Genomic DNA, 12,247 nt, shown 5'->3' with positions numbered 1-12,247 from the left:
CGCCTCACAGGTGTTCTTATGCAGGAATATTTCTATTTAAAGCTAACATTAACATTGGCTGTACAATGTGACAATTTAAATTATTTGTATTTTCTTCTGAGCTTCGTCATAGTGGGTTTTGCAGCTTCACAGTCTGGCCTTGATAAGTCACTCTGTTTGTGAGTGAAACAGACTCACAAACAGAGACAGATTCCCAGTTAATGATACACTGGATTTCGCCTGGTTGCTCAACAAGTTCAAATAAAAAGGGAGCTAGCAGTCTGGCAGCAGACATCTGAGGTAACAATACTCCAGTAGGACGACGAACAAGGTGGGATTTCATTAAGTGTTTTCATATGTGCGTGAGGAAAGTGCTCCCAGCTAAATATGTCATTTGTTTTCTAACACTTTTTCATCTTGCTTTATTTATGCAGAGATCGGTGTACACTGTACAGACAAGAGAAAACATGAAGACTGTGATTCTTGCTCTTCTGATATTGGTGGTTGTCAGCCAGGGTGAGTTAATGTACAGGAAACACAACAAACCTGCAGTGTATTTCACTACAAGAACGATTTCCTCCTCAAAACCAGCCACAAGAATCTGCAGCGGATTACTGTAAATTAATATTATGTGTCTGGTTTTAGAGGTTAAGGACAATCCTTTGTGGTTTGGAAAATGTAGCGCTAGTTTTTATTCAATGGTGGAACATTATTTTTTCTTTTCTATTTCCAGGTGAAGCCTTGAGGTGTAAATGTGGAGGCACCACGAAGATGTGTTCATCGCGTGTTGAGACCTGTTCTGGATCTAATCCAGTCTGTGCCAGCGTCACCATTCAAGCCGGATCCCGTAAGTACAGACTGCTCCCTCAGTGTGCTGTTCAGCTAAAAAACTAAGAGGAAAAAAATGATTTTGTGGATCAGTTTAGAGTCGTCTCATAATCCATCCTGTCTTTTTTTCATGTTTTCACAGATGTCAGCTATTTCAAGAGTTGCATGAAGGAAAATGACTGCAAGATGCTGATTGGTTCAAGTGCAGCATCTGGATCCTGCTGCAGCACTGATCTTTGCAACACATGAATGGACATGCAAAATGAAAAATGAATCAAGCAACACATCTCCCAGTATTAGTAATAATCTGCTCTCATGTATTTTGTAATTCTGCACATTGTCATAATAAAGATCAAGATCATCAGTTGTAACTTTCGTCCTTTTTAAAACATTTTCTAATGGTAATTTTATGGTGGGCAAACAACATTTTCTTGAATTTAAACGGCATTGATTGCACATATTCCTTCTCAAAATGTTCAATATTACTCAAATATAATCAGTGGTAGAAGAAGTACTCAGTTCTTTAACATAAAAGTGACAATACCACATCATAGAAATACTCTGTTAAAATATATAAACTTAAATATATACTTAAAGTACACATTGTGCAGGATGGCCCATGCCAAAATTGATATATTATGTCCCTGGATTGATTCAAATAAATACAATAACCAAAAAAGTGCAGTGCTTGAGTTGATGTACTGGTACTGCTTGACGCTTTCTTTAACAGTGAGTTGGCTTCGTGTGGCTCTACTTTCGAGGCCCACTTTCCGGCCATTTGATTGGTTGTCAAATTGTATCACATGACGGACGAAACCAGGAAGTATTTCGGTTACACAAGGCGGAAGCGTATTTTTTACCGAACCTGAAAGTGTTTTAGTTCTTAGCAGAAAACGTTGTTAACGTGGAGCAACACGGTTATTACTCACCATCCACAGGGCGAAGTGGATATTGTTTTTCACTGTTGGTAAGAACGCCACCGTGTTGTTCGTTTCTTTTTAGTATTTTCTCTTGTTAGCTTAGGTTAGCATTGCTAACTCGGCTCATCGCTATGAGCTTTAGCCTCGCAGCTAACTTACAGTTGTTTTTATCTGGTTATTCGGTCAAAGTTTACACCAGCAGGTTAATCAGCTTGTTTGGAGTTTATTATTGTTGTCTTCTGAATTCAAATGCAGATATATTATCTAGATGTTGCTTATTAGAATACAACATCTATAATATGGCGAGACAATATACCAAAAGCTCTGTGTGTCGAGGTGACAGGTGACACCGACACTGTCCTAACAAGTGACATATTTAAATGTTATAATGACATTAAAATGTGTGAGGCAGCAACCAAGATTTATTTTTAGATTTTCCAAGTGACACCTTCAGACATCATCACAAAACCCCCCAAATGTACAGTTAACCTATTTTCAGTTTACATATTAGAAGATGGACGTACCTGTGGTTTGGCCTAATGTTTAGCATTTCTTCAGAAACATCTGGAATCATAAATCAGTCGGTTCATTTTTCTTTAAGTTGTAAAAATACAATATTACATTATTTATTCTAAAATGACAAATGAGCTTCTCCTTGATAAACTGTTCTTCAAACAAAATAACGCAAAAAAGTATTTAGCAAATTATTAGATAATGAAAACAACTTCCATAAATCAGTTTTGTATCGGGGGTTCTCCTCGTTTGATCCACTCATTTTCCATGTTTTTATTTCTCCAGGTAGCCGGGCTCGCTCCACTCCTTCCCATCCGACCCGGTTTCTTCCCCGCTGGGAGTTTGGCTTCTGTCATCGCTCACCATCAGTGCCTGTGTCCCCTGACTCCAGATTCGTCTTTCCCCTTGTTTGACCTGTAGTTTCAGCCCAATCCCGTCCATAACAACCTCCGTCTCTGTCAATGGCTGGGCGCGGTGGCGGATCAACCAGGCCGAATGGAGCCACAGCAGCAAACAAAATCTGCCAATTCAAACTGGTGCTGCTGGGGGAGTCGGCAGTGGGCAAGTCCAGCTTAGTGCTGCGCTTTGTCAAAGGCCAGTTTCATGAATTCCAGGAGAGTACCATTGGAGGTAGGAGACAAAAACACATTAAGCTCCAATACCCAGCCCCCGTGTAGGTGTCGTTCACTAAATACAGCACTGGAGAGCCTTTACTTGCTGCATTCATGCACGTGATCTTTCAGGAGGATGGGAACATACGTGGTCCTAAAACGCTAAATAATTCCTCTGATCTTTATTACTTACTTTCCTCAGCGGCCTTCCTCACTCAGACCGTCTGTCTGGACGACACCACTGTGAAGTTTGAGATCTGGGACACGGCCGGTCAAGAGCGCTACCACAGCCTGGCTCCAATGTACTACCGAGGCGCTCAAGCGGCCATCGTGGTCTATGACATCACCAACACAGTAGGTTTCACCTGCAGGGAAACAATGGGGGACGGAGTCTTAACAGCCGGGAGCAACAGGATGAACTCCGATGGGTTGTAGTTTTGTTAAATGTTATATCTTATCGAGGTGTATTGGGTTTGTTTGGCTGGCAGAGTACAGGACACTCTCCAATTGTTGGTCATTTAAGTCTAAAATTAGACCTGTTGGTGTTCAGACTTGTGGGTGTTTTGACGTCACACAGAAGTGTACTGCTATGACCCACCTGGGTTAAATATAGTTGTCATGCGACCACACCGGGTGAGAGCCATATTCATAAGGTTTGTCACTCTATTAGGATACTTTTGGACGAGCAAAGAACTGGGTGAAGGAGCTGCAAAGACAAGCTAGTCCCAACATCGTGATCGCTCTGGCTGGAAACAAGGCAGACATCGCAAACAAGAGAGCGATAGACCTTCAGGTATGAAGACGCAGAAACATAAATCAATACATTTACGGCAGAACTATTTCAGATATTCACAGCCTTATTTATAATTTAATACAATTGTATTAAACTTGTCAGTGCTGTAAATGTTTTGTATTATCCTCAATATCTAAATGACGTTCTTAGGAGGCACAAACATACGCTGATGACAACAGTCTACTCTTCATGGAGACATCAGCCAAGACTGCGATGAACGTCAATGAAATTTTCATGGCTATTGGTAAGTGCTTCATGCCGCTGAGTCAAATGCCCCTTTCAACTGCTCCCACAGATGGATATATCAGGCAAGACTTAAGTTCACCGCCCACTTAGTTCTGCAGCAAAGTTGAATTGCTCACTAGTTTCCAGACAAGAGAACCGACACAGCTTGAACGTGAACTGAATAGGTACGGGTTAGATAAACAACCAAAACTATATGGATTCTCGGGGGGGGGAAAAGATTTCCACTTGACCTAATGACTTGTGCGCACAAATGAACAACAATGTTGTTTACCATTCATGTTTAAGCACATTTAAGGGGACGTCAGCGATAACACAACTTTGCTTACAGGCAAAAGCGGACTAATGTCCACATTGCTTCATCCAAAAACAAAAGAAACAACATCAGATTAGATCTAAAAGAGCTGCTTGTTTCAAAGAGATTTTGGGTGAAGAGATCAATAAATTAAAAGGTTGTAAGTTTATTTTTAATGGTAAGCATTGGGAAGGAATATGTTCAGTGTTTGTAGAAACTGAAATGGCAAAAACACAGCTGCTCCCTGCTGCTTACACACTTTTCCCCCCAGCGACAACTTTCAATGAATAGATTAGTGTAACCTTTGTTCTGTATGTTGCAACTCTGAACCTTTTTTAACTTATTCAAACATCTGTGATCCTGTCCCTGCAGCAAAGAAGCTACCGAAGAGCGATCCTCAGGGTGGTGCTGGACAAGCGGGGCGGACCAGGACAGGAGTGGATCTACAAGAAACTGCTCCTCAGAGCCGCAGCAGCCAGTGCTGCGGCGGCGGCGGCGGCGGCAATTAGCAAGTACAAAACAATGAACTTAGTAAGCGAGCCCTGAACATCGTTTTAAGGACGGCACGTAGCTAAAAACCCAGAGAGGCAGGAGAGGGCAGAGCCATTCGCCACCTCTGCACTTAAACTGAGATTACAGATGCGATTATCTGGATCCTCTTTGATTAAAGGAACTTCTTCTTCTTCTTCTTCTTCTTCTTCTTCTTCTTCTTTTTTTTTTTTTTTAACAATCATAAGCTAGAGGGAACCACCAAGATCCCTCACTATTTCTCTTTCTTTCCCCCGTGTCTCTATCTATCTATCTATCTATCTACCTCCCTGTTCATCTTCAGCCTCTGTCTCCGTTGATTGAATTCTGTCTTAAATGATTTATTTTGATGGGTGATGCTACGGTTGTTTCGCCATTTTCCCTATTTGTTTGAGTGTGTGTGTCTATATATGTGTGTGTATGTATATAGTATATACACACACATGTACTGTATATTTGCAGTTTACTTTTCTACTCTTGTCTTTTCCCTCTACATTGATCATCATTATGAAAGATACAAATACCCAACTACTAATGCTGGAATTGCAAACGACAGAGCAGTTATTCTTCAAGGCTTTTGTCTCGTTGCGGTTTAGAGAACAGCACTTTGTTGTTGTTGGGCACCTGGACATGACACAGCTATAAGGACAGATCTACTTTGCTTATTGAAGCAGGTCGTAATTTAATAGGCTACACATCTGAAGATGTTTATGAACTGTGCAACAAATGCAGTTGTTTGCATTCATTGTGTATTGATACCTGTAACACCAGAGAGTTGTTAGCCTTTTTTAAAAGAAATGTTGAAATATCTTGTAAATCTAAAAGAGAAAAAAAAAAGTAATAAATAATGTGCAAGAATGATTTTGTTTTGAGTTGTTTTGCAGTGGAATGGTTTGGCATTGCATGGTTATTTATGTTTGGGTAGTGCAGGTGGGATGAAAGTACAGCCTCCCTAAAAATATACGGCATCGGCCCAAATACGAGACGTTATTTATTTGTGAAAATGCTTTTAATGCTCATTTGGATTCTATATTGGAATCAGACATACCGTGTTTATTTTACTAAGATTATTTTTATAGATTTATTTTTATGGATTTATTTTTATGGATTTCCTTACTTTGTTTTTATTACAGCTTGATGATAAAAAAAAAAGATGATAAACGCCGGCCTTGTTGAAAGGTGTTCTCATCAACGTCTGTAAACAGGTGTTGCAATAATAATAATAATCTGATTCTGGCTCATAGAGGCATTACAAGCTACTTTAATAGGATATATTGTTTTGCTAAATACATGTTTAATTCTATATAAATGTTCTTGTTCTTTCAGTCAAGACGTCTCCCTGCCTTCTCCTCAAGGCTAGTCTTCAGCTAGATTTGGAACAAAATTAATTTTGTCGGTTGACAACATATTTATTTTTTAGGACTGAAAGCACTGATCTGGAGCAAATACATTTTTGTTTGTTCATAAAGCTATGGTAATTCCATATTCATCTCTTAGTCACAGTTTGAATCCTTAATCCAGTTACTAATAAATGTAAGCATCATATTTTTGGCCTGGTGTCTACAATGCAAAGACAGTTTAAAAATGATTAGACGTCTAAAATGTACTGAAAGGCCTGAAACAATCGGCAGAAACAGCATCAGTAGATATCTCCCACCACTAGATGGCAACAGAACACTTTAATCTAGATTCACTCGTCACAAATGGATCCTTTTGAATGCACGCGTTCATTTACATGTGGTCAGTATTTCCTAATTAATGGAAATATTTAAAAGAAAACATTTAGTTGATATAAAAAGACTTGGCAACTATAATGAATGATAATGGATTCAAAATCATGTTCAATCAAAAATGTCAATTCGATAGCTTCATGAAATGTAGCATTTGTATGCATACACACACGTGTGTGTTTGTGAAAGTGGACAGTGTGTAGATTGACAATGCAAACAGCCATTACTGTCAAAGTGAGAACAAAGAGTGATTATCCCACAGCTAATGTTAAAGCAGGGTTTCTCTGGGTTAACGCAGCACTTCACTCCGTTGCGATGAACTCTTGAATAGAGGTCTCTTTGAGGTCTTAAGTCTATTAGCTAAAGAAACTGTAGAATGACTTCAATGACATCCGTGCAAAGGAGATGTTCAGAGTCTGTTAAGGTTTTAGAAAAGTATTTGATGTCTGAGCGTAATGCAGAGTACAATATCAAATAGTGAAAATCCTGTCAACATACGCTCACTCGTCTAAGTTTATTAAGTATGATTTAAACTGTTTTAGAGAGTTGTTGATTCAACTTAATGGTCATTTTGGAAGCTCTCGTTTGTGGCCTAACCAGCCCGATCTTGACTATTTAGTACAATAGATTCATGGTCAGTAATAGTGGAGAGACATGATCTCAGTCACTGTATGTTAAATGGAGACAGATGGAGCACACATTTTAAATTAATTTACAGTATGTCTGCAAAGTAAAATGTGTGTTTCCATCCACTACTGTTTTGAGAATGTTAGAAGTTGGTTGTATTGAGATAAAATGTTCCAGTAGGTTTCCATTAAAACATCGTAGAAGAAGAAAAAACAAAATGATGTAGTTCAAAGAGTGCCAGTTAAGCCTCAATTTGTCTGATCCTTCATGTAAAAGAAAACTACGACTATGTAAAGATTTTTACACCAGAAAATGGTGAAAACTGTCCATTAGGCTGACAGCCCTATTATTGTGGTTTTGATGCCTCAAACATAACATTAAATCCACTTTTAAATCCATTTGAACACACACACACATACAGGCGCACACTCGCTTTAGAGACAGGCAGCGTCTCTGCCAAAAGCAGGCTGCCGCTCTGTTCACAGTAAATGATTTCTCATTTGTTGAGCTGTCAATCAAGATGTGTTCTGTCAAAAGAGAAACTCATTTCATACTTGGCCTCTGTGAATCATAATGGTGTGAGAGCTGGACTGAAATTGACTGCATTTAGTGGAGGAGATTTGCAGACTAAAGGAAATGTGCCCTGAAAAACAGATGCAACCTTTTTACGTGTTCACATTATTTGTTGTTTCTTTTTTCATTCGCGGAAGAACTGAAACATAAAATGGAGCTTGAGTATGTTGCGGTTGTATCAGCAATAAGGATTTATAGCTTCACTTTAGTACTGTGATGTTATGTGTTTTTTTTTAATACCCGTTCAAAAAGACGGAAAACAGTCAAATAATTCCAAAATGCTCACTGATGGATTCCTTCTATCTTCCTGGACAGAAAGAAATGTCATTAAATACCAAGGGCACAAGGACACGGTATCTGGATTGCATTCTGTGGTTTGAGATTTCCGCTGATAGCAGGCCCAATGTGTAATGTGCTGCAATTATTGTCTCTTATCTAAAATGAAACATCTAACTGTGTTGCCACCGGATAGGATGCTGGTGAGGAAGTGGAACCAGAATAAAGCACAATAAACAGTATAATGGATAGTGATTCTTTTAAGTCGCGTTGTGTTTGCCCAAGCTTTGTTTTACTGAGCAGCAACACTGTCTCAGTACTGACACATTGATTACCGATTACTTCAACTCAAGCGGTTGAAAACCAATTAGCTTGTTCAGTGGCATTCTGAAGACGGGCCGTGTTTTCTTGGTTCCTGATACAAAGGATTGAAATATTAAAGTAATAGTTTGACATTTTGGGAAACACGCCTGTTCGCTTTCTAAATAAGAAGATCAACTCTCATATCTGAACGGCCCAGCAGACGGGTAACTTAGCTTAGCTTAGCCTAGCTTATCATAAAGGCTGGAAATGGGGGGAAAGAGCCAGCCTGATAAACCAGCTCTGAAGTTCTCTAGATTCCTTTTTATGCATACATTTTTGTGCAAATCACTCAAATTTGTCAAATTCTTTTGGACAAATTTAGGCTAGCGGTTTCCAGTCTTTATGCTAAGCTAATTGGCTGCTAGCTGTAGCTTCATATTTACCATGCAGATATAGAGTGTGATATAAAGCGCTGCAGGAATGTGTCCTACAACACGGAAATTAGTAACATGTTTGCAATTCCGGTTCCCTTGTCTAGAAGTCAATGGTGGTTTGGGTTAACCCAAATTTTAGGGTTTTGTTCTACGACATAAATTACATCAGTAAATCCCCTCGTGTAAATTTAGTGTCTTAAAAAGTTGGTTGCTAATAAATAGCTAAATAAGACTACAAAACATCATCACGCTGACTAGTTCAGCTTTAAAGCCTTGTTGTGTATTTTGCGCGTGGTGTAGCTGGTTTAACTTCAACAATCACACAAGTGGTGTTCGTTTGTGAGGACTGTCTTGCTGAACAAAACATGTAAGTATCATAAACTTGTTTGCCATGAAGCCTGTTTTCTGCAATAATCCAAAATACAATGACACAATCCCATTGACTTTTTGTCGAGGGAACCAGTGCGATGCTAACTTCCAGGGTTGGCCGATAAAAATACGTCACCCCAACAGTCTTTATGCAACACTTGACTTCCATTAAGGCTGAGAGGAAACTATTTTATTTTGAGCAGGTATTAAAAAGTATCAAACCTCACAATCTTCCCAAATGTCATATTTGCAAATTTTTTCTCTATTTCAAAAACTTCACACACATCTACGGAACACAACAGCAGAGCTGATGAGGGGAGATTTGTCGCCTCACACTCTTCTTAGAGTAACATATACTGTATATAGGCTGTATTGTAGGACTTTGTTATTGAAGTCGATTCAGGATTTCATCTCACGACAAGGTAATAAAAAAAAATACACCTACAATGTTTCCATGACTCACCTGGATGTTGAATAGCCTTGAGACTTTGAGAAAGTGACTCATAAAACGTTTTTTTTTAAAAGTATTTCAAGGACTCCAGCAGTGGATTCAAGTCGTCTTTCAACCTCTCGTCGTCTTTTCTTTGGAACCTTTTCTTCAAGGAATCATCGCTTTCTGGAGCGTCATTTTAGTACTGAGAGAAATCCAGTGGACTTCATCAAGGCCAGAGACGGACGACTGTGTGCACTCAGCACACCACCCAGAGTGCATTGTGATCTTTCATCATTTTTCACCAACCACTTTTCTGAGAAGCTTTCTTCATCATTCCTTCCTAATTGTTAGATCTGCCTAAGAGTAATTGTGTTGTTTTTTTTAATGCTACCTCAGACTTTCCCCTCCTCGCTTTTTTTTTTCTTCTAAAATGACAGATGAAGCAACTGTAGAAAGCCCAGCCCCCCAAAGGAAGATAAACAGTTGACAGCAAAGAATGATACTCCACATTAAGACGGAAGACCTTTGACTTTGAAGAAGGACAGAATCATTTAGAAATGTCCATTTCATTTCCTGTCATTTGTCACATTGCGAAAGGATTCATTTTTTCTGTCTTCCCTTACATTTACAGACGGCTTATAAGACTCCATAATGTGATGGACATTCAATAAAGAACATTCAATCACTTATGCGGTTTTCAGAAATAAATGACCGCAATGCTACATGCTTCGGCCGCTGCAGTGGACTAATAACATGTGAGTCACACTGAGTCAGAAGTTGATTATTGTACTCTTCACTGTGTTCAAAGCTGTGAGCTGCAGTCATTATCTGGCTCACAATGGTACTACATTGTTCTCCTCCACATTCACGCTCCGTCTTTTTTTTTTTTTTTAAATGAACCACTCGTAGCCATCAAAGTGCCATATCAATCAAACTTTGAAGTCGGTAAACGTGGCCATGGTGACCAGGTTAAACTGAAATGAGCGTCGGGGTTTCTGGGTAATTTCTTGGGCCAGATGAATAAAAATGTCCTTTAATGAAAGCACTCAAGATGATGATGGAGCCGAGCGTTCGCATGAACTTTGATGCTTGATTGGACTCGAGCGTCATGGAAAGGGAGCAACCAAACAGGCCTAATGCATCCAACCTCGACAACAGGACTCCACTAGCTCTGTGTGTCTCTCTGCATGTGCATTGTTTTCGTTTTTGTATCCACAAACACAACGCAGAGACATCGCTTGATGAGCTGCGATATTTTACACCCTTGTCTGTGCTTGTATGTGCATACAAGCACATGTGCACCTTTTATTTTTAGGGTTGCTGCCTTGTGCTGCCGGGGGTCAAGCAGGGTGTCAAAGAACTTCAATGAGAAGGACATAGCTCAAACTCCAAGTATATTTCCAAAGAGTGTCCATCATCGCCTGGCTGACAGCTGACCCAGACACACAGGTCGGCCAAAGCAAAATCAGGCATGTGCCCGTGTCACTGTACTCCCGAGTTCATCGGCAGGAATCTGCTTTTGAACATTTGCCAAACATTGCTAATGAGGGGCTCTACAGAGGGGTGGGACTGGGGAGTGATGGCTGGTGATAGGCCTCCCCAGCCCGCAAACAGGACACAAAGGTTAAAAGGATTTGACATGTCAGAGTAGTACAACATTTTCCTTTGACCCCCCTCGATGCAATTTATCTTACTCCTAGTGGCTCTTATGTGGTTGTGGTTTTTAATAGATTTCAGGATAAGCATTAGCATTGTTCCAAGGTTGTAACTAGTAGGTGTTTTACAAAGACTTTAAGGGAGGTCATGCAAAAATGTACAAAGGGGACAACAAACCAGGCATATTTTAAAGCGGTGCTTATAGTTTAACGCTCAGTCTGTTGTTTGTTGACCTCTGTGGCTCTGGAGGGAGAGAGAAAATAACCCTGATGGTGGCCGTAGAGACTACAAATTCATACCACAAAGCCCACCTGACAAACTGGAGGTGATGCGGCTTCGATCCAGTTGCATTATGGGAAGTGTAGGAAAAAAAATTCAGGATATCTTGGCCTCTGCTGCTTTCATTTGGACTCTTCTTTTTAAATCTATCTCTGGCAAGTGAATCAATTCTTGTTGTAGTAATTGTTTTCGTAACGCTTAATCACTGAAGTACCCCATTAACATCTGCTCTGTTTTTAGCCCAAAGGCAGATTGATTTAGAGTAGTTTATAGATATTTTGGTTGTGTATAGTGCAGTCACAAATTTAAGGAATCTCTTTTCAAATGTTTTATTTATGTTATTTGTTGATGTTTTTTGAATAGCCAGTAAAAACCCAGTATGTCAGGTTACTGGGAACGTAATAAGTTTAATTTTGTTATTTTATATGTTAAGGACTCAAAAACACTAATCCATATTTATTTAGAGAATAATTATTATGAAAATATTAATTCACTGAAAAAAATACTTAGAAATGCTGCATTATCATAACATTCACACCATTGCTGTGAATTAACTGCAGCCACATTTGTTTGGCTTTAAAAAGTTACTCATGTTGGATAAACAAATCTAGTATATTTTAACATTCGCTACTTTTGTTTCCGCTCTGTTTTGACACGACTGATTACATTTGTCCTCTCTACCGCTCTCCCTCTCTCTCTCTCTCTCTCTCTCTCATCCTCGCGCGCAACGATTTGGTATCGCAGTCGCGCAGGATGGCACAGCGCGCGCACATTGTCCGCGTGGTTCATCATTAGCTTGACTCGCGGAACTGAAACGCCTGCCACTGAGCTCGCGCTGGAATCTGTGACAACTGGGA

The 12,247-nt window shown here is 39.7% G+C and overlaps 1 protein-coding gene and 1 long non-coding RNA gene across 2 annotated transcripts; both read left to right on the top strand.

Moving 5' to 3' along the window:
* Window positions 1-229: 229 nt before the first annotated feature.
* Window positions 230-1,172, top strand: LOC306713025. The gene is made up of 4 exons (XR_013767574.1): window positions 230-310; window positions 414-495; window positions 713-826; window positions 950-1,172. It is a non-coding gene; the product is annotated as an uncharacterized lncRNA (long non-coding RNA).
* A 463-nt stretch (window positions 1,173-1,635) lies between these two features.
* LOC306713023 (ras-related protein Rab-5C-like) lies at window positions 1,636-5,565 on the top strand. Its single transcript, XM_079182539.1, has 6 exons — window positions 1,636-1,774; window positions 2,526-2,870; window positions 3,054-3,205; window positions 3,522-3,644; window positions 3,795-3,888; window positions 4,555-5,565. Exons 2-6 carry the CDS (start codon window positions 2,702-2,704, stop codon window positions 4,689-4,691), a joined length of 675 nt encoding a protein of 224 aa, XP_079038665.1. The 5' UTR covers window positions 1,636-1,774; window positions 2,526-2,701; the 3' UTR covers window positions 4,692-5,565.
* The last annotated feature ends 6,682 nt before the right edge of the window (window positions 5,566-12,247 follow it).

This window comes from Pholis gunnellus (genome assembly GCF_910591455.1).
Source record: "Pholis gunnellus genome assembly, chromosome: 21".
Lineage (NCBI taxonomy): Eukaryota > Metazoa > Chordata > Actinopteri > Perciformes > Pholidae > Pholis > Pholis gunnellus.
Note: the sequence above shows the minus strand (reverse complement) of the source record. Positions and strands in the feature narration are given on the sequence as shown.